This window comes from Canis lupus, chromosome 7, assembly GCF_048164855.1.
Source record: "Canis lupus baileyi chromosome 7, mCanLup2.hap1, whole genome shotgun sequence".
Lineage (NCBI taxonomy): Eukaryota > Metazoa > Chordata > Mammalia > Carnivora > Canidae > Canis > Canis lupus.
In genome coordinates this window covers 6,041,252-6,063,224 of record NC_132844.1, presented here as the reverse complement: position 1 = coordinate 6,063,224, position 21,973 = coordinate 6,041,252, and the positions used below count along the sequence as shown (strand labels likewise).

The following is a 21,973-nucleotide window of genomic DNA, read 5'->3' as shown; positions in this document are numbered from 1 at the left end:
GAGAGAGAACATGAGTGGGGGGGAGGGGCAAAGGGAGGGGTAGAAGCAGACTCCCCACTAAGTGGGGAGTCAGGCTGAGGGGCTCGAACCCAGGACCCCCAGATCATGACCTGAACTGAAGTCAGATGCTTAACCGACTGAGCCACCCAGATGCCCCTAGGTGATTCTTTTTAAAAAATGTCTATTTATTTGAATTCCCATGTAGTTAACATAACGATGTTAGATTAATTTCAGGTGAACTATATGGTGATTCAACAATCCCATATATTACTCAGAGCTCATCAAGATAATCATACTCTTTATCCCCTTCACCTATTTCCCCATCACCTCACCCACATCCACTCTGGTGACCACTAGTTTGTTCTCTATATTGAAGAGTTTGTCCTTGGTTTGTCTCTCTCTCTCTCTCTCTCTCTTCTTTTCTCCTTTGTTCATTTGTTTTGTTTCTCAAGTTCCACATTTGAGTGAGGTCATATGGTGTTTGTCTTTGACTGGTTTATTCCATTTAGCATTCTACCGTCTAGATCCAAATGACAAGATTTCATTCTTTTTTATGACTGAATAATGTTCCATTGTATGTGCACAGCACATCTTCTTTATCCATTTATCACTGGACACTTGGGCTGCTTCCATAACTTGACTATGGTAAATAACGCTACGATGAACACGGGGGTGCATAAATCTTTTCAAGTTAGTGTCTTTGTATTTTTCAGTAAATACTGAGTAGTGTGACTACTGGATCACAGGGTAGTTCTATTTTTATTTTTTTTGAGGAACTGCTATAGTGTTTTCCACAGTAGCCGCTGTGCATTGTGTCACTGGTTTGCATTCCCACCAACAGTGCACAAAGGTTCCCTTTTCTCCATATTGTTGCCAACTTACTGTTTCTTGTGTTTTTGATTTTTGTCATTCTGACAGGTGTGAGGTGGTATTTCCTTGTCCTCCTGATGAGGAGTGATTTTGAGCATCTTTCCATGTGTCTGTTGGCCATCAGAAACCTAGGTGATTTTGATGCGGATCATTTACTGTATACACAGTAGTCTCCTCACCCATAGTTCTGCTTTCTGCGGTTTCAGTTAACTGTGGTCAGCCGCATCCAGAAGCAGATGATCCTCTTCTGACATACTGTCGGAAGGTCGACAGCAGCCTAACGGTTACGCCACAATGCATACATCACTCAACCCAGTTCATCTCATCACGATGGCATTTTATCATCTTACAGCATCACAAGAAGAGTGAGTATGGTACAGTAAGATAATTTGAGAGAGAGAGAGAGAGAGAGACCATATTTGTATCCTGATTTTGGACCTCTAGCCTCCAGAACTGTGAAAGGATAAATTTCTGCTGTTTGAAGCCACTAAGTTTATGGTAATTTGTTAATGGCAACCCTAGGAGACTAACACATTTCCCAACAGTCTACTTGAAAACAAGCATTGGAGAGTAATGTGGGATTTAGTGAAAATTTAGCAAAGGAGCAACGAAGGGCACTTTATATTATATATCCAGTAGCAGACAGTGTTGCTAACTCACTCTTCTTTTTCCGGGCAGAGCTGTGCTTTTGTTCTCATGTTACCCTTCTCTGCATGGCTGAGGGAGGGTGACCCCCAATCTCCAGCTCCAGGAATTTATCCTGATTGCCACAAGCCCAAAATGTTGGTTGCCGCGGTGGCCCAGCGGTTTAACGCTGCCTTCAGCCCAGGGCATGATCCTGGAGACCCGGGTTCAAGTCCCACATTGGGCTCCCTGCATGGAGCCTACTTCTCCCTCTGCCTGTGTCTCCGCCTCTGTCTCTCATGAATAAATAAATAAAATCTTTTTAAAAATGTTGGTTCCTTTCCTTCTGATATCAGGGGAGGGGATGTAACTATTGATTTTGAGAGTGCTGAGGTTTAGTTTAGCCTTTTTTTGCGGGTAGGAATCCTGAACTCTGGCCTTTTTAGAAGTCACATAAAGCTGATGAAGAACAAATCTTTAAGTGCTAGCCAGGTGATGATGATGCCAAAGCATCACTTGCTTTCCAGACATAGCATTAGGTGCTTTAAATAAGATGTTCCTACCCCTCTAAAAACTGTTTGGTAAATATTCCTAACCCTGTTTAACAAAGCACTTGAGGTGCAGAACAATGACATAAGGTGTCATATAGTAGCCAAAGTGAAATGTAAAAAATGTTAAAGAGATCATAGTGAATACCTGCACTCAGAGCTTCAAACATTCTAAGCCTCTGGCCTCTGCCTCTGCTGTTCAATCTCATCCTCCCCCACTTCTCTCTTGCTCACCATGTCCCAGTCACACTCAATTCCTTTCTTGCCCATTGAACTGTGCCCACCTCTGAACCTCTGCAGTAGAAGGATCTTTGCACAGACCCTTTTCAGCATTTCTGCCTTGCCTTGTCCCAGATGACACTCTTCCTTGATCATGATGTTTAGTCTTGCCTCCAAATCACCCCACTGGTCTCCACCTTGCTCATTCATTAAACAAACATTTATTGAGCATCTACTAGATCACTAGGCTCTGCTTTAGTATCTTCATATATTTTACCCATAGCACTTAACACTATCATAAATCATTTTAGTTATTACTTGTTTTATTCTTTACTCATAGAATGACAACTCCTTGGCTATCTTGATCACTGTGGAGTCCCTAGTACCTAGGGCAGCGCCTGTTTCTTTGCCTGACACTTAGAAGAGATTCAATAAATATTTATTAAAAGAATGTATTTCCTAATGTTTATTAATAGCTGACTGTATTACAGGACCATGAAAGGCTTAGAATAAAGCATCGTGATGAGAGCCAATGGTTACTCTAAGCTCAGCTGCTTGCAAGTTCCACGTAATTGCCTATACCTAAGCAAATTGAGGACGATCAAAGTGATTAATTAGCCTCTGAATGCATCCAAATGTAATGACCCTGAAAGCACTGATTCTAAGCAACACATATGTCATTCCATTCTAAGAAGGCTAGAGTGAAAACAGGTTTGTGATGAAGCTTCAGTCATCCTGAGTATTGACAGAGGAAATGATTACCTTGTGGACCAAGACAGAGGAAAAGATGTATTCTCTAGCATGAGGCATTAAAAAAAAACAAAAACAAAAACAAAAAACAAACAAACAAAAAACCTATTGTGGCTATGTATTAGTTTCCTGTGGCTGCCAAAAAAAAAAAAAACTGCCACAAACTTGGTGTCTAAAAAAAAAAAAAAAAAGGAATGTATTCTCTCACAATTCTGAAGGCCAGAAGTCAGAAATCAAGGTGTTGGCAGGGCTGTGCCACCTCTGCCGTGCTAGAGGAGAGTCACTTTTCACCTGTTCAAGCTTTTCTGGGCTGCTGTCACTCCTTGGCTTGAGGCTACATCATGGCAAGGCAATGTCTGTTTCCACCTAAACATGGGTTTTTCCCCTGCATGTGAGTCTGAGCTCCCTCTACCTCCCTTGTATATGGACACTTGTTTTGTTTTTGTTTTTTTTTTCTATTTTTCCTCACTGTATTCTTTTTTTTTTATTTTTTTTAATTTTTTATTGGTGTTCAATTTACTAACATACAGAATGTATATGGACACTTGTGATGGCATTTTGGGCCCACCTGGATAATCCTGGGTGATCTCTGCATCTCAAGATATTTAGTCACATCTACAGAGATCTTTCTTCCAAATAAGGTAAGATTGGCAGGTTCTAGTAATTTGGATGTGACATATCTTTGGCAGCCATCATTGGCCTACCAAATCGGGGGACTCTGGACAAAGCTTAAAAATTCCAAAAGTAATGGATTTATGTTAGAACGGTTTTTTTCTTTTTTCTTTTAATTGCAGTAAATTCAAATAACATAAAACTTACCCTCTTAACTATTTTAGGTATACAGTTCAGTGGTATCCAGCACATCTACATTGTTGTGCAACCATCACCACCTTTCAGCCCATAACTCTTTTCATCTAGTGAAACAGAAACTCTGTACTCATTAAATAATAACTCCCCACCTCCCCTGAGCCCCTGGCAACCGCCAGTCTACTTTCTGACTTTATGATTCTGACTATGTTAAGTATCTCATATAAGTGGAATCATACAGTATTTGTCTTTTTGTGATTAGACAGGGCAGTTTTAGGTGAGAAAAAAATTTGTCTCCTTAAGTAATTTAGAGGAGAAGACCCTTGGATAGAAGAAGTAATCACTCGCTAAATCAGATACAGGCCCTTCTGTGAAATAGAATATGGCTTAATATGACCGAAACAGATACATTTTACAGAAGCGAACCTGCCCTGGAGAAGCCCAGTTACATCTACGTTGTCTAGAATTGGGCTAGAATTGACCCTAACTAGAGTAGGATGCTGGCTTTAGAACATCCAAAGTAGGTTCCCTGGGGGGAAATAATCAGATAAAAAGCAACAAAAGTAAATTGTCCCCTAGACCTGTTATGTTAGTAAATACTAATCGTGAGATATTGTGGATATTGGAACTATGAGGATATGTTTGACATGTCATATTTAATAGATGTCAGTATCTTTTATTTCTTTTGGTATTTTATGGCCTGTCTTCTTGCCAAAGATAGGTGGGTGGAAGAATTGTTGTCAAATTGATTAGATCCGGAAGAAAACAATGAGGTTTCTGGTCACACGAGTCAGAATGGCTAAAATTAACAAGTTGGGAAACAATAGATGTGGGCGAGGATGTGGAGAAAGGGAAACTGTCTCACACTGTTGGTGGGAATGCAAACTGGTGCAGCTGCTCTGGGAAATAGTATGGAGGTTCCTCAAAAAGTCAAAAATAGAGCTTCCTCACAACCCAGCAATTACACTACTAGGTATTTATCCAAAGGATACAAACATAGTGATTTGAAGAGGTACTTCCACCCCAATGTTTATAGCAGCGATGTCCACAATAGCCAAGATATGGAAAGAGCCCAGATGTCCACCGACAGATGAATGGATAAAGATGTGGTTTATATATATAGGAATATGACTCAGCCATCAAAAAAAATGAAATCTTACCATTTGCAACAATGTGGATGGAGCCGAGGGTATTATGCTAAGCAAAATAAGTCAATCAGAGAGAGACAGACAAATATCATGATTTCACTTATAGGTGGAATTTAAGAAACAAAACAGAGGAACATAGGGGAAGGGAGGGAAAAATAAAATAAGATGAAATCAGAGAGGGTAACACACCATAGGAAACAAACTGAGGGTTGCAGGAGGGGAGTGGGTGGGGGGATGGAGTAACTGGGTGATGGGCACATGATGTAATGAGGGAGGACTCTTATATACAACTGATGAATCATTGAACTCTACCTCTGAAACTAATTACACTAATAATATGTTAATTAATTGATTTTAAACAAACAACAACAAAAAAACACTTGTTTTTACAGAAACAACAGCAACAACAACAACAACAAAAAAAAAACAATGAAGTTTCTGGGTAGGAGCTCAAGTCAACAGAGGCATGGAACTCCTGAAAGGAAATTGCATGTTTCATTCTGCTCACTCCTCTGTCTGGCACAGGGGATCCGATTTTATACTTATTGTCCCATAATGCTAATGCCAATCTCGTAGCAAAAATGATCTACATGGAACTTGGACTGCTCATTGTAAAAATTCCCCTTGGTCTTGGTTCTTTCACCAGCTGACAGCGGGTTCCCAGCACTTCATTGCTCCAGACTGGCATCTAGTCGCAGGCATCCGAACACGTTTAGTTTGTAGGATTAGTTTCTAATCCAATACTAACCTTGCTTGAAAGCATTTAGGTGCCTCATTCCCACCACAGTGGGGTCTCCCATCTTGCTGCTTTAAGATACTCTCTGGTTCCTGAGAGTATCTGACTTTCGTTGCCTGTAGACTCCTTCTGCCCTTCACTAGTCCACCAACTTGGACCTCTGAGGCAGGGCTGCCTTAATGAGTGTGCGACCAGCGCAGGTGCACAAGGTCTTTTGCCTAGAGTGGCCTCACATGTAAGATTAATGGTCTTTGGGAACACCTGGGTTGCTCAGTGGTTGAGCTTCTGCCTTGGGCCCAGGTGTGATCCTGGAGCCCCAGGATTGAGTCCCGGGATCAAGTCCCACATCGGGGTCCCTGCAAGGAGCCTGTTTCTTTCTCTGCCTGTGTCTCTGCCTCTCTCTCTCTCTGTGTCTCTCATGAATAAATAGATTAAAATTTTTTTTAAAAGATTAAGGCTCTTTGGTTGTCATTTTGACATTTTTAGTAATTTTATCTTTGAACTATTTTGTAAGCAAAACAGGGACTCCAATGGGACAAAAGAGAGGGCATGTGAGCAGAGACATGCACAGTATGCGTTTGCCGTCCCTCGCCCTCATGTTCTCATGAGCATCTCCAATGCCCTGTCATGACCACAGAATTCCAGGGGCCCACATATGAGGGAGTGTGACCGAGTGGTGAGGGGTGGGGAGGATGCCAGCAAGCAGCCCTGAGAAACCACACTTTCCTTTAAACTAGACCTTGCTTCAGATGCTGAAAGGTGATAGCATTCAGAGTCATGAACAACCAGGGAACCTTTCTCACTCATGTTACTTTCCTATATTAGCTGAACACTTAGGCTGAAAAGGATGACATGGAAGGAAAGGAAAAGATAGGGCAACCCAGAGTTCCAAGTCTTTTCTTAAGCGTTAGGAAACTAAAGGTAGAGAGTGTTCATAGAATATATGTGCATATTAAGAAGTGAAATAAAAAGCTCAGTTAGTTAATCATGCATGAAACTGATGTGATATTCTGTTAAGGATGAAATACATATAAGGGGAGCCGGGGTGGCTCAGCCGGTTAAGTGACCAAATCGTGGTTTCGGGTCAGGTCGTGATCTCAGAGTTGTGAGATTGAGGCCTGTCAGGGTCTGCACAGACCTTGGAGGCTGCTTAAGACTCTTTCTCTCTCCTTCTCCGTCTGCCTCTCCCTCCCACACTCATTAAAAAAAAAAAAAAGGAATGAAATGCGTACGCGTGTCAATGCTGCAAAATACAAATTGTGTAATTTTGGTGATTGTGCATATAAGTTAAATGCTCTTACATCTACGTTTAAAAATAGCATTGTAAAACATAAAGACGAACAGTAAAATTTACGCCAGTGAATAAAATTTAAAATTTTTCTTAGAGTGAGATTAATTAGCAAACAAAAAGCACCATGACAAATTGAGAAAAGAGGCCATGGGAGAAAAGAAAAAGCATGATATTTTAGTATGTTTAAAGGCACTGTTTCCTGCTTTTTGAATCATATGACTCACAGATTGCATAGCTGGCCCTACTCCTGAGTGCCAGCACCAGGGCAGAGAAGATTTGGCTTTCCTACCACACTACCAGCCATGTGATTTGGACTAAATGGCTGCTCTCTGGGAGCTCATGTCACAATTTTTAGCCTGCTTCCATTTGATTAACATAGAAAAGACACAAAGGCATGCACGCGCACACACAGATACATCCAATAGACATGAGTAGAATTAAGGACACAGCCCTCAGTAGAGTCTAACCTGAATCGAGTTCTGTTTCGGGGCCCTCTGGTGCTTCAGACTCCTCAGGTAAGGATCCCTTGGTCTCTTTGGCTGCCTCCAGGGCCCCAGGCACTTCCTGAACTTCTGACTCCTCACCTTCAATCTCCTCATCAGCCTCTAGTTCAGTCTCTTCTACTTCTAGAAAAAAAAAAAAGTGAGAAATAAATTATTATTCAGTTTAGATCAACAAGTATTTAATTGGGTGCCAAGTATTCTGGTAAGTGCTGAGGCCAAAACAAAGAATAAGGAATGGCCCTGCCCTCCTGGAGCATGGGGTTTCAAGTTTTCTGGACTCTGGTGGAAATTTCTTCCCCCAGTGAATATCTTCCGAGGCCATCTGGTATGAGATATCTCTGGCATCCAAATTTTGATCTGAACCTGGTGATTAAACACCCAGAGCAAAACAACTTAAAGTGTTCCTGAGAGGTCTGGGTCTGTACCAGGACTGCAGTGCATGTGGCTTCTAAGGGGGTGACTTACACTGTGGTGACTGTTTTGTGTCATCAAGAGGAATCATGTGATATACCCAAGGAAGAAGCAGCATCTGCTGAATCCTACTAGGATTTGGGATGAAGTTATGTGCTATACAGCAAAACTCACAATGTCTTTCAACTGAGTATCTCTCATAGTAAAAAAAAAAAAAATCAAATATTTCCAATATGCATTTATACGTTGTTATTATAGTTATTTATAAGTTGAATTCTTATCCATATTAGGTGCTTTATATAACACAAATAAAAAAAGCTTATATAATGATGCAGAGGCGTGTAAAAAGTTCTAATACTTTTTTTAGAATTTAAAAAAAAGATTTATTTATTCGTGAGAGACACATAGAGAGAGGCAGAGACACAGGCAGAGGGAGAGGCAGGCTCCGTGCAGGGGAGCCCGATCCCAGGACCCCGGGATCGTGACCTGAGCTGAAGGCAGATGCTCAACCACTGAGCCACCCAGGCATCCCCTTTTTCTACAATTTTAATGGACAATCTGTGTACCAGGTAAGTTACGAATGCACAGAAAAGTGTTTTAAGATCTTTATACTATCTGTTTTACTAAGTATGTGTTATATTAGTTATTTATTGTTTCATAATAAATTACTCCAAAACGTCACGTTTAAAACAACAATAATCACACATTATCCCTGTAGTTTCTGGAGTTAGGAATTTGGGAGTAGCTTAACTGGTGGTTCTGGCTCTGGGTCTCTCACGAAGCCAAAGGAAGATGTGAGTTAGGGTTGCAATCTCTGAAGGCTTGCAAGGGCCTGGAGGGCTGGCTTCCGAGGTGGCCACCCAAAGCCTGAACTGAGCTCCTCAGGAAGATAAACCCTGTGTTAAGTCCTGATCCAACATGTACAGAATAAAAATGGTAGTTGTTTTAGTTTTGGGGTGGCTTTTTGCCTACAAAGGAAAACTTAAATAGATTACTTTTCACTCTTTAGAGTCATGGACCCTTTTGGCAGTCTGGTGAAACTTACAGACCCTCCTTATGGCTTTCAAACCCATCAAACAAAATACATGAGAAACCACTTATATTGAAATATAGTTATGAAAAAAAAAAAAAGAAATATAGTTATGAAGATATCAAAATGAATTTTGTGCTGTAGGATATTTGTGCATCTTTACTAATGCATTAAATAACAAGAACTAGCAACTGGCCTAATAAAACTACCATCACTTTGGAATAGTGATGAAGCATAAACAAGATCTATTAAATTGTAATGTGATATGAAAATATCTTTGTTTCCACTGGCAATGAAGTCAAGCTACTACTGATACTATTAGGGTTTGTTGCCTATATTCATTACGAAGTGAAGGAAATACTAAATTTCAGGTAAAGGTTAGTGAAAATAGAGTTGTAATTATTTTCCCCTTCAAGCTCACAGACCACTGAATTTGATCCATGAACTCCAGGTTAGGAACTTCAGTCTTAAAAAACTGTTGGAGTCTGTTCTTCTATAACGGAGATGAAAGTTTAAGTTCAAAGACAATGGGCATAGCAGGAGAGATGGGCTGTTTTCTCAACTCGTGCAGGATCATTCTAGAAGAAGTAATTCCAACAGCCATGTGTCATACATGTGACAAGGGCAGCCGTTTTAAGACATGCTGCCTACACTGCCTGCTGTATACATACACTGTAGAGGATGTCGGAGGTCTTTTCCTATGACTCCATTACTCTAGTGACCACATAATTTTTTATCCAAATGGAGACACTGAGAATGAAAGTGCCTCAAATAAATATTTCAGTACCATAGGCGTAGCATTAAACCTCTCATGGGCAGACTGGGAAATATGGTCGCACTGTCTGGAATTCACCTGAAATACTGCAGCTGCCTGCAGTAACAACACAAAATTAAATGACACATTATTAGTGATATAAATCTGTGTTTGCCTTTCGCTTTCTCGTTCATAGCTTCCAACAGTCTTTGGTCTTCTATTCTCAATGCCTCTTCAGTGGCTTTTCTGAAATGAAAAGATCCAAAATTTAATCAACTTTGGAAATTCAGATATCTCACAATATTATAGAATTTGAAGCTTATAGTGGTAAGAAATAGAGTAAATTGTGTATAGTGTTCATTGTACTTAACTTTGTGATGTAAATGTTTAATTTGCTCATGTTGAAGCCACTTAATTTTCAGGGTTTTCCCCCCATTTTTTGTTTTGTGGGGTTTTTTTTTGTAAGAAAAGTTGCAATGTTATACTTTAAAATTTTTTGGCTATTAATTAGGAACTCTGTCAAAATTAATAAAGAATTATCTAACTCTAAGCTGAAAAGGTAAATGGGAGAAGTTGTACCATTTCCCCTTTCGAGTAAGCCAGAAAAGTCCACAAAAAATGTTAAGTGACAAAAAAGTATAATATAAAACAATGTATAATATAATTCAAAATTTGTATTTAAAGTTTACATAAATGATGATAAAAAGCCTAGAAGAATACTAATCAAATTGCTAATAATAATTATTTCTGGATGCTGCCACTATGAGAGTTTTTTTATTATTTTTTGCATTTAAAAATTTTCTATACTGAATAAATAATTATCTTTGTACTAAGAAAAATTATTTCCTGATTTCGTTTCTCTTCAACACAGCAATAATGAAAGTTGAAGAGACCAGAAATATGGAAACTTAAATATCTGGAGGGAATCTGTTTTTCATTAGGGTTGAAGCCTTAAGCCTGCCTTAATGGTGAAGACAGGTATTAGAAAGTCAGTGAAGTGATGGAGAGGGTAGCCCGGGTGGCTCAGCGGTTTAGTGTCGCCTTCAGTCCAGAGCATGATCCTGGAGACCCGGGATCCAGTCCCACGTCGGGCTCCCTGCATGGAGCCTGCCTTTACCTCTGCCTGTGTCTCTGCCTCTCTCTGTCTCTCATGAATAAATAAATAAAATCTTAAAAAAATAAAAAAGAAAATACTTCAATCTTATTTAGAAAAAGTGATGGAGAAAGGCAATATTTATTAAAAATTAAAATGTATATACCTTTGACCTAGAAATTCTATTAGCTTTTAGGAATCAGCATATTATTGCACAAAGAAACAAGTATAAGAGAGTTGACTGCATCCTTTTAAAAATAATATCAAAAACCTGTACCAAGTATTCACCAACAGGAGTCAAGTAGAGCCCATTCATATAAGCTGCTCATGGGGCAGCTGGGGCAGTTTTCCTATTTTATAGGGCTGTCATTCTCCATATTCAGTGTTCGCTGCATCCTTTCCCCATCCTGTGAAAATCTAGTTACTTCTTTTCTCTTCAAAAGATATTACTACAGTTCTTATAGAAGATACGTCAGGAAAACAGTAATTAAAGCCATTCTTTTTTTTAAAAAAATATTTATTTATTAGAGAGAGAGAGAGAGAGCAGGGAGAGGGATAAGGGGAAAGTACATAAGAGAATTTCAAGTAGACTTGCTGTTGAGTGCAGAGCCCAATGTGGGGCTTGATGACTTGGGGCTTGATTGTGACCTGAGGCAAAAGCAATAGTCGGAAGCTTAACTAACTGAGCCACTCAGGTGCCCCTTTTACTTTTCATCAAATAATTTCTTTGATTTGTGGATACTAGTCAGCAAAATTATTTAAGTCACAGATAAACATGGTAAAAAGAATACTCTTATCTGTGGTCACTTTTTTTGTTTGTTTTTGTTTTTGTTTTACAATGTCTTCTGAGAGCAAACATTTGTTCTAGAATAAATCTGATTTGGGGCTATGAAAACATCCACAACTCAGATGCACTTAGACATTCTGAAAGTATTTGTAAAACTATTGTTTTTCTTAGAATTAATTAGAATTGGATCTACTTAGTAGACCACTGTTTTGATGTTAAAGGCATTTCATAAATGTAACTTGTAAGTAGCTATTTAATAGCTATAAAAAAATTCATCAACTTATTTTATTATGCTAGGCAGATTTTTACCTTGCTGCTTCTTCCTCTTTTTTTTTCTTTTGTAGTTCATCTAATAATCTTTCAAAGATCTTAGAGTCAACCTCATGTTTATTCTCTAAATACAGTCTATTAAGTAAATATTTTCCTGAAATACAGATAAAGAGAATAACATTAATTTTGAAGCTCTATAAAATATAATAAGATGCATTTTGGAAATTAATGTTGAAAAATTATTTCTGCCTATATCCAAATAGATTTCCCTTTAAGTATTTCTCTAAATGGACCGTAGGTTCTTCAAAATATTGAGACTCTCTGAAATCCTTTCTAAGAGGTATATATCGGCATTGTGAAAATAACTAAAACATGAAAAGAGGTGGTATATCATATTTTCTCACTGAAAACTCTTTTTCAAATACATTTCCTTAAAAAGCAAGACAAAAGAATATTCTTGGCTTCCATGTTAAAGATTAGTTGGCCATATATGTATGGGTCAACTCAACTCTGGCCTCTCAACTCTATTTCATTGGCCTAGGTGTCTGTTCTTACATCAGTACCATATTGTTTTGATTACTATAGCTTCATTCAAAGTGACAGAATAATTAAAATTTAGTTCTGCTATCTTTAGGTACTTAATATTTCCCATTTGAAGTGAATAAGGACTAATGTATAGTCTTTACTCTCTGCCTTACTTGTTTTTCATTTAGAAGTTATAATGATGACAGGGTGTTAAGTTCTCAGCTCCAAAGAATAAGTGTAAGGACCTGATGGAACAGCCAATGATCCAGCACACCATTCCTGGCCATATACTTGGTGAGAGGGTGCCTCATTTTGTGTACCTCTGGGTTGTGACGGAATGGCTCATGTGGTATTTGTATGTAGGGAGAGTGGAGGGCTTTCCATTTTGTATTTTAACTAAATGTATTGTCAGCATTAAAAACTTCACTTTTAGATTTACATGATAAATATTTACCAACCGTTGTTTTCTGTATCTGATAAACAGATTATTAAATCCGGTATAATTCCTTTATCGATTAAGACTATCCACAGCTCTTTTATAGTAGGGCAGTTGTCCACTATCCATCCTCCATACTTTGGGGCACCAGAACACCTATTTGTGTTTTCTTCCACTACCTGTGGAAAATGACACACTGATATTACCATCATAGCCAGAGAAGTCAAGATACTCCTGGTGCAAATCGTTTTTGCAGACCTTATCTTCTTATAATTTTTCAGAGTTATCTTTTGAATTCTTCTGATTCAAGTGGAGGCAAGATGGTGGAAGAGTAGGGGTCTTCAACTCATCTGGTCCCCCAAAATTACCCAGATAACTTTCAAAACATCCTGAACACCTATGAATTCAACCTGAGATTAAAGACAGAACAGCTGGAATGCTACAGAGAGAACCGTTTTCACTTCAAACAAGGTAGGAAGGTGAAAAAAATAAAAATAAAGTGGGAGAGGGGAACCACAACTAGCTGGGCAAAAGCAGAGCCTCAAAAGCCTCGGGGCACAAAAGCCCAGCCCGGGAGGAGCTGGAAACTTTAAAAATCCATGTCCCTGATGGGAAAGTGCTTAGCAGGGAAATCGGGCAGAATTGCAGGAGGGGCAGTGAGGCCTCAAGATTTCTGGAGTCACTATAAGAGGAGGGGTGCCCAGGGAAAGCTCACTGCACACTGGGGTCCAATCTCGGTAAAGAGCCGGAGCACCACATCAGAGGTGTTTGGGAGAAGCCCCCCTCCGGTTCCGAGGGCCAGCTCCGGAGCTCCCTTTACCCCAGAGCCTGTCAAGGGGCGGGGCATCTACTCCCGGGCACCCACACCTGAGAATCAGCACAGCAGACCCTCCCCCAGAAGAACTGCTGGAAGGACAAGGGAAAAGTGAGTTTACTGAACGAGCAGCACTGGAAAGCTCCAGGACTGAGGGAAAATAGTATATAAAAGTAGACGATTGTTTTTATTTTTCTTCATTATGACTTGTTTTTATATCAGGTTAAAATTTTCCAATGTTTTTTCTCTTTTCTCACCTTAACTACAATATTTTACCAACTCTTGGTTTTTAAGCTTTTTCCTTTTTTGACTTTCATATTTCTACAATTACACATCTTACATTTATTTTTCACTTCTGGATTCCCTTCAATGTTCAATTTAATTTTGGTAGATAGGAGATACGGGTTTTTGTTTTGTTGTTTTTTGTTTTTTTTGGTCTTGTTTTGTTTTACAGTGGTGGAAGTCAGTACCTTGTAACACACGGACCAAAAGACACCCTGAATCAAGTGGAACACCATGTTGATTCATTCTGTGAGACTATACTTTCTCTTCCTTCCCATTCTGTCCCCCTCTTTTATCTTGTTTATGTTTTTGTGGTCGATGTTGGGTCTTTATATAAGTATTGCTGGTTTATATAAATTTGGAATTGAGCATCTTCTAACATACAGAACAAAATACACTCAGAATCAAGAGGATCACCCTCTAGGTCCTCTCAGGAAGATTAAATTCTCTCTCCACTACCACTTCCTCACCACCACCCCCTTTTTTTCTTCTTTTTCTTTGTTTTTTACTATTTTGTTTTAAAATTTGTTTTTCATTTTAGTGGTCCTTTTGTTTTATTTTGTTCTGTTCTTTTTCTTTTATTTTCTGGTCTCTGACCTCTTCATAATTGTCTAGGGTGCATTTTACTTAGGTTGTGGTTGATATTTTTGACTCAGCTCACTCATATAGCCACTCTACACTGGACAAAATGACTAGAAGGAAGAATTCACCACAAAAGAAAGAACTGGAAGCACTCCTCTCTGGCATAGAGTTATTGAACATGGATTTAAATATGATGTCAAAAATTCAATTCAGAAGTAAAATTATAAAGTTACTGGTGCCTCTGGAAAAAAGCATAAAGGATTTTAGAGACTCTGTTCCTGCAGAATTGAATCTAATCAGGCCAAAATTAAAAATACTTTAACTGAGATGCAGTCCAAACTGGATACTTTAACTGCTAGAGTTAGTGAGGTGGAAGAGAGAGTGAGTGACATAGAAGACAAGTTGATGGAAAGGAAGTAAGCTGAGGAAAAAAAGAGAAAAACAATTAAGAACCTACAAGGAAAGGCTTGGGGAAATAAATGATACCTTGAGAAGGAAGAATGTATGTCTAATTAGGATTCCAGAAGAGACTGGGAGAAAGAGAGAGAAGGAGGACCACAAAATATATTTGAACAAATCATAACTGAGACTTCCCTAATCTGGAGAGAGAAATAGGCATTCAGATCCAAGAGATAGAGAGGACCCTCCCAATAAAAACCACTCAACACCTCAACATTTAATAATGAAACTTGCAAATTCCAAGGATAAAGAGAAAATTTTTAAAGCAGCTCGAGACAAGAGATTCTTAACTTATATGAGGAGAAATATCAGATTAACAGTAGATCTCTCCACAGACACCTGGCAGGCCAGAAAGGGCTGGCACAATATATACAGGGTACTAAATGAGAAAAACATTCGCCAGGAATAGTTTATCCAGCAAGGCTGTCATTCAGAATAGAAGGAGAGATAAAGAGCTTCCAAGATAGACAGAAACTGAAAGAATATGTGACCACCTAACCAACCGGCTCTGCAAGAAATATTAAGGAGGACCCTGAAAAGAAAGAGGGAGCCCAAAGAAACAATCCACAAAAACAGGGACTGTATAGGTAATACGATGACACTAAATTCATATCTTTCAATAGTTACTCTGAATGTGAATGGGCTACATGATCCCATTACCATTCAACTGATCCTCAAAAGAAAGCTGGAGTAGCAATCCTCCTAGCAGATAAATTAGAGTTTATACCAAAGACTCTAATAAGAGATGAAGAGGGACACTATATCATACAGGATCTATCCAACAGGAAGACCTAACAATTATGAATATTTATGCTCCTAATGCAGGAGCTTCCAAGTATATCCATCAATTAATAACCAAAGTAAAGAGTCACTTGCCATCAGGGAAATACAAATCAAAACCACAATGAGATACCACCTCACACCAGTGAGAATGGGGAAAATTAACAAGGCAGGAAACCACAAATGTTTGAGGGGATGTGGAGAAAAGGGAACCCTCTTACACTGTTGGTGGGAATGTGAAATGGTGCAGCCACTCTGGAAAACTGTGTGGAGTTTCCTCAAAGAGTTAAAAATAGACCTGCCCTAAGACCCAGCAGTTGCACTGTTGGGGATTTACCCCAAAGATACATATGCAATGAAACGCCGGGACACCTGCACCCTGATGTTTCTAGCAGCAATGTCCACAATAGCCACACTGTGGAAGGAGCCTCAGTGTCCATCGAAAGATGAATGGATAGAGAAGCTGTGTCTATGTATACAATGGAATATTACTCAGCCATTAGAAACGACAAATACCCACCATTTGCTTCAACGTGGATGGAACTGGAGGGTATTATGCTGAGTGAAGTAAGTCAATCGGAGAAGGACAAACATTGTATGTTCTCATTCATTTGGGGAATATAAATAATAGTGAAAGGGAATAGAAGGGAAGGGAGAAGAAATGGGTAGGAAATATCAGAAAGGGAGACAGAACATGAAGACTCCTAACTCTGGGAAACAAACTAGGGGTGGTGGAAGGGGAGGAGGGCGGGGGGTGGGGGTGAATGGGTGACAGGCACTGAAGGGGGCACTTGACGGGATGAGTACTGGGTGTTATTCTGTATGTTGGCAAATTGAACACCAATAAAAAATAAATTTATTATTTAAAAAAAATAAATAATAAAAATAAAAAATGAAAAAAAACAAAGTAAAGAGATACTTAGAAAATAATACAATAGTAGTAGGAGACTTCAACATGGCACTCTCAGCAAAAGACAGATCTTCTAAGCAGAACATCAACAATGAATTCTTCTGACTCAAAAGAAAAAAGTCATTTAATTTTAAAGAAACACTTAATTTTAAAGAAATAAAGCTAAGTTTTAAAAATTAAGAACGAGAAGCAAAAGCCCTTATTAAATAAATATAACAATACATTTTGCTATCTGTTATTCAGTATTACAGATCCTGATTTAGGAGGTCTTGGGTAGGGCCCAAGTGTGTGCATTTCAAACATTTCCCAAGTGACAGTGGTCCATGGACCACTCTTTGAGTAGCAGGGGTCCAGTTCAGCTTGCTGGTTTTAATGACAACACTCTTCACTTCCCTCTTGCTTTTTATCCCTCAGTGCGAGAGCTGAGAAGGTACTGACATGGTTTCTAAAAGCAGTAGGAAGGAATCAGGTGAAAGTAAACCTTGAAGGTGCTTAAGGAGTTCTGCTAAACTCTGCCCCCAGCCCCCCTCTGGCAGTACACCAACTCTGAGGGGTTCAAGTTTGTGTGTCATTAGGTAATCATAGGATATTAGAAATCAGAGGGGAAGAGATGTCACGAGGATGGGTATAACCAGCTTCTGCAGAATTTAAGATTACCTACCTACCTACCTACTTTCCATCTGAATGAAGAGTCCTTTATTTTTTTAATTTTTATTTATTTATGATAGTCACAGAGAGAGAGAGAGAGAGGCAGAGACATAGGCAGAGGGAGAAGCAGGCTCCATGCACCGGGAGCCTGACGTGGGATTCGATCCCGGGTCTCCAGGATCGCGCCCTGGGCCAAAGGCAGGCGCTAAACCGCTGTGCCACCCAGGGATCCCTGAATGAAGAGTCCTTTAAAATAAGAATTTTAAACACCTTGAAGTGCTTAACATAGAGAATTAGGGGAAACAAGAGAAAACTATTAAAAAAGAAATATAAATGAAATAAGTCAGACAAAGAAAGACAAATACTAGTATAATCTCACTTATATGTAGAATCTAAAAATAACTGAACTCATAGAAACAGAGAACAGATTGGTGGTTGCCAGAGGTAGGGGTGAGAGTGGGGAGAATAGGTGAAGGTCGTCAAAAGGTATAAATTTATAATTATAAGGTAAATAGGTCCCGGGGGTATAATATTCAGCATGGTTTGACTATAGTTGACAATACTATATTGTATATTCGAAAGTAGCTAAGAGAATAGATCTTATAAATTTTGATCACACACACACAAAACTAGTATGTGAAGTGATGGTGTTAACTAAAATTATTGTGGTAAACATTTCACAATATCTACATATATCATTATGTTGCATACCTTAAACTAATATAATGTTATATGGCATATACAACTCAAGCTGAATAAAAGAAATATAGATGGTTAATGAAAATTTTACTGTCCAGTTTCAATCAAAGATATTAAAATGAAAGCAATACTGAGATATAATTTATAGGGAATCCCTGAGTGGCTCAGCGGTTTGGCACCAGCCTTTGGCTTAGGGTGTGATCCTGGAGTCCCGGGATCAAGTCCCACATTGCGCTTTCTGCACGGAGTCTGCTTCTCCCTCTGCCTCTCTCTCTCTCTCTCTCTCTCTGTCTCTCATGAATAAATAAATAAAATATGTTTTTAAAAAAAGAGATATAATTTATAATTTCTCCATCTAAGTTTTTTTAAATTAATGCCTTCATAGTATTTTATCAAATGAATAGATCTTAATTTGTTTAATTGTTCTCTAAATATCTACATAATTTTAAATTTTAATATAACACTGTGATGAATATCTGTATATACAAATCTATGCCCAAATATTATATTAGGTTAGATTCCTAGATTATGTGTTTTTATGTCAAAAGGTATAAGGGAATGAGCATTTTAAAGACCTTTCACACACATTGCCACATTGCTTCCAAAACATCTGTATCAATTTTCACTCTTTTTATTGACCATCTCATTATAACCTCACTAGTATGGATTTTTATACATTTTTGAAAATCTTTGGCAATTTGACAAGAACTTATATCCCACTGTTTTAAGTTTCATATTTTTTTCAAAATTTGAACATTAAAATTTCCAATTAACCACATGCATTTCTTCTTTGATGAAACAATCTGTATCTTTTGCCTGCTTTTTTTAAAAAAATATATTTTTTATTTATTCATGAGAGACACAGAGAGAAAGAGGCAGAGACATAGGCAGAGGAGAAGCAGGCTTCCTATGGGAAGCTCGATGTGGGACTTGATCCCAGGACCCCAGGATCACACCCTGAGCCAAAGGCAGATGCTCAACCAACTGAGCCACCCAGACATCCCTGCCTGCTTTTATATATGGTATTCCATTTTCCTTGATTTGTAAGAAATCTTTATATTAATGAATTAATGTTATATTTATTATAAATACTTTTTGACCTTTGTCCTAAGATTATGATTTTCATGGTGTTTTTATAGAGAGAATTATTATTAAGTAGCCTCTCTATTAAGAATTTGCTTTAAGACTTTTCCACTGTGTTTGTGCAGGTCCAAATGCAGGTTTTCATTCTGATTTTATCTCAAAGGACTCTGAGAGAAGGGAGAAGGTGAAACATTATGGGCACATCCACTGCCTCAAGGGAAGAGGTTCTGAAGGGAGGCACTCAGGCCTGGACATTTCAATGCCGAGGGGAGGAACATTTCCAGAGGTGAGGACTGACAATATAGGTTTTGGGTGTATCAGCAAAACAGCTTAGGTGTAGGAATCTGTTGAAGGAGATTCCCCAGTTGAGATTATTGTGGAGAAAAGGGGGAACCTTCCTTAGGATTTCCGATCTTAAAGAATTCCAGAGTGTATGGTCCAACAGAGCGGTGGTGGGACTCAGCCTTGTGGGGCAAGTGGTAGGGAGGGGGCCCCAAGGAGGCCTTGGTGCATAGTCTATATCTGGCCTAGTCATCACGGGAGCCAGGGAAGTGGGCTCTCAGATGTTTGACTAGCTGAAAATAAAGTGGCATTCCCTTTGGACATCCTCAGGGGAGGGTTGAGTGGGAGAAAGTAATATTTAGAAAAATGGTATAACATTTTCATGCACTGTTCATCCTTCTATCCCTTTGTGATTTTAACTTAATAAAAAATTTCCTCCTGCATTTAAATATGCTAACTCTGGATTCCTGTATTCTATGCTATTCCCTGTTTATTTTTAATTTTACCACTTGTGAGTATGTGTAGATATGTACATATACATACATACATATGTTTATCACTTGTATATACAAATATTTACCACTCTGAAGAAATATACCTGAGAGAGAGTGATTGAGAGAAGAGATTGGGAGAATCAGAGGAAGTGCATGACACAGAGAGACATGGGAGGCACAGTAAAATATCATGACCATGTGAAGAACACAGATATAAGGGCAGAAATGGAGATGTTTCAGAGAAAAAAATCATGTGATGAGGGAAGCAGAGCAAAAATGATGTATCACACAGGGAAGGATGCAGTGACTAGATAAACAGGCTGCAGTTATGATGTGCAGCTGGATAGCTCATGGGCTAGAAAACATTCACTGGCAGGTTTGACACAACAGACTCACTTCCCTTGATGTTGTTCCCTTAACATTTTTTCTGTGAGGTACTGGGCAAATACCTTTGGCATAAGTCTATGTAACAGCTTCAGTCAATGCACTTGTGTAGAGTAATAGGAGCAGAGAGAAGTTCCCAGTGTCCCCCACTCTCTGCTTCTATTGTGTGTCTGTAGCAGGTCAAGGCAGAAACCAGGTAAAAGTGCAAGCAATTTTGTATAGAAAAAAAAATTTCTGTGCCTTCTCCATCGCAAGGGAGTGACTCTTCTATCTCTTTGGTAGAAATGATACCTATCATTATTTCTGTATTTTTAAGGCTTCAAAATATTGATAAGCTACAATTCTAAAAGATTCTAAAAGGAGCTGAGATACAGATATGTTTCAGAGTCTTCCTTAACCCATCACTCCAGGAGCCATGCCTAACTGTTCAGTTTGCAAATGAAATAAAACCTATTCTCTTTTCCTGGACGTGATCATATATTAGGCCCAAGACCATCACTTATATCTGTTCTGTATATGGGCTATGAGCTTCAGATCAGAAAATGAAATGTAGTGGGAAGTACAACAGAAAAAGAGGCTAAAATATGATTACAGAAACAACAATTTGAAAACAAAATAGGACCACAGCATTATCTAAAATACATCGAATACCTACAAATAAACCTGCTGAGAGATATTGAAGACCTCTATACTGAAAACTATAAAACAATGTGGGGAGAAATTAAAGACCAAGATAAAGTAAGGCTTTTCTATGCTCATGGGTTAGAAGACCCAATATTGTGAAGATAGTAGTTTTCATCAAATTTATTTACAATTACAATGCACCCAATCACAACTTCAATAGGGGTGTGTGTGTGTGTGTGTGTGTGTATGTTTGCATGTGTCTGCAATTTGATAATTCTGAAATTTATGTGGAAGTGAAAAGGACCCATAATAGCCAAGATACTCTTGAAAAAGCAAGCAGAACAAAACAGCTTATGACAGAGAAGGATGCAGTGACAGGAGAAACAAGCTGTTGAAGGATTCTCTCTTCCAGATTTCAAAAAAAATTTTTTAAGGGTTTTATTCATTCATTCACGAGAGACACACAGAGAGAGATAGAGGCAGAGACACAGGCAGAGGGAGAAGCAGGAGGTGGCGCTTAACCGCTGAGCCACCAGGGCTGCCCCAGATTTCAAAATTTATTATAAACTTACAGGAGTTAATATGTGTGGTAGTGGAATGCAGGTAGACAAATAGGTCCATGGAACAGAATGCAGTGTCCAGAAATAGATCACACAGACGTGGCCACTTGATTTATGATAGTGGGGAAAGGTTCGTCTTTTCAATAAATGGTGCTGGAACACAACTGGATATCCATATTAAAAAAAATGAACCTTAATCCTCATGATGTGAGTTTTTTTTAAAAAATCCGTGTAAAAGTATGTATGTATTATTATTTGTCATTGAAGTATGATTGATATACAATATTATATTAATTTCAGGTGTACAACATAGTGATTCTGCAATTAAATACATTAGAAAATGCTCACCATGATAAATGTAGTCACCATCTGCCACCATACAGAGTTATTACAATATTATTGACTACATTCCCTATGCTGTACTTTTCATCCCCTTGACTTCTTTCATAACTTGAAGTTTGCACTTCTTCATCCCCTTCCTCATGTTGTGGTTTTAATTTGTATTTTTCTGATAATGAATGATGTTTTTTTTTTTATGAATGATGTTGAGTACATTTTAATATGCTTATT

The 21,973-nt window shown here is 38.6% G+C and overlaps 1 protein-coding gene and 2 long non-coding RNA genes across 10 annotated transcripts in view; 2 read left to right on the top strand and 1 right to left on the bottom strand.

Moving 5' to 3' along the window:
- Positions 1-21,973, bottom strand: part of AK9 (adenylate kinase 9) — a 127,224-nt gene that overhangs the window by 57,318 nt on the left and 47,933 nt on the right. For all 7 annotated transcript variants that reach the window (XM_072831794.1, XM_072831796.1, XM_072831793.1 and 4 more), the window contains 4 exons: positions 12,825-12,981; positions 11,881-11,995; positions 9,867-9,937; positions 7,461-7,619 (listed from right to left, as the gene is read on the bottom strand). In XM_072831794.1, coding sequence (XP_072687895.1) covers positions 7,461-7,619; positions 9,867-9,937; positions 11,881-11,995; positions 12,825-12,981 — 502 coding nt within the window. The remainder of the gene's footprint in view (positions 1-7,460; positions 7,620-9,866; positions 9,938-11,880; positions 11,996-12,824; positions 12,982-21,973) is intronic.
- On the top strand, positions 592-3,770 carry LOC140636220 (uncharacterized). Of its 2 annotated transcripts, none has more exons than XR_012033518.1 (3): positions 592-645; positions 919-1,235; positions 3,542-3,770. It is a non-coding gene; the product is annotated as an uncharacterized lncRNA (long non-coding RNA). The 2 variants fall into 2 exon arrangements; XR_012033517.1 differs by lacking the exon at positions 3,542-3,770 and adding an exon at positions 1,549-1,791.
- On the top strand, positions 9,184-19,777 carry LOC140636524 (uncharacterized). Its single transcript, XR_012033728.1, has 4 exons — positions 9,184-10,018; positions 12,555-12,660; positions 13,084-13,273; positions 19,223-19,777. It is a non-coding gene; the product is annotated as an uncharacterized lncRNA (long non-coding RNA).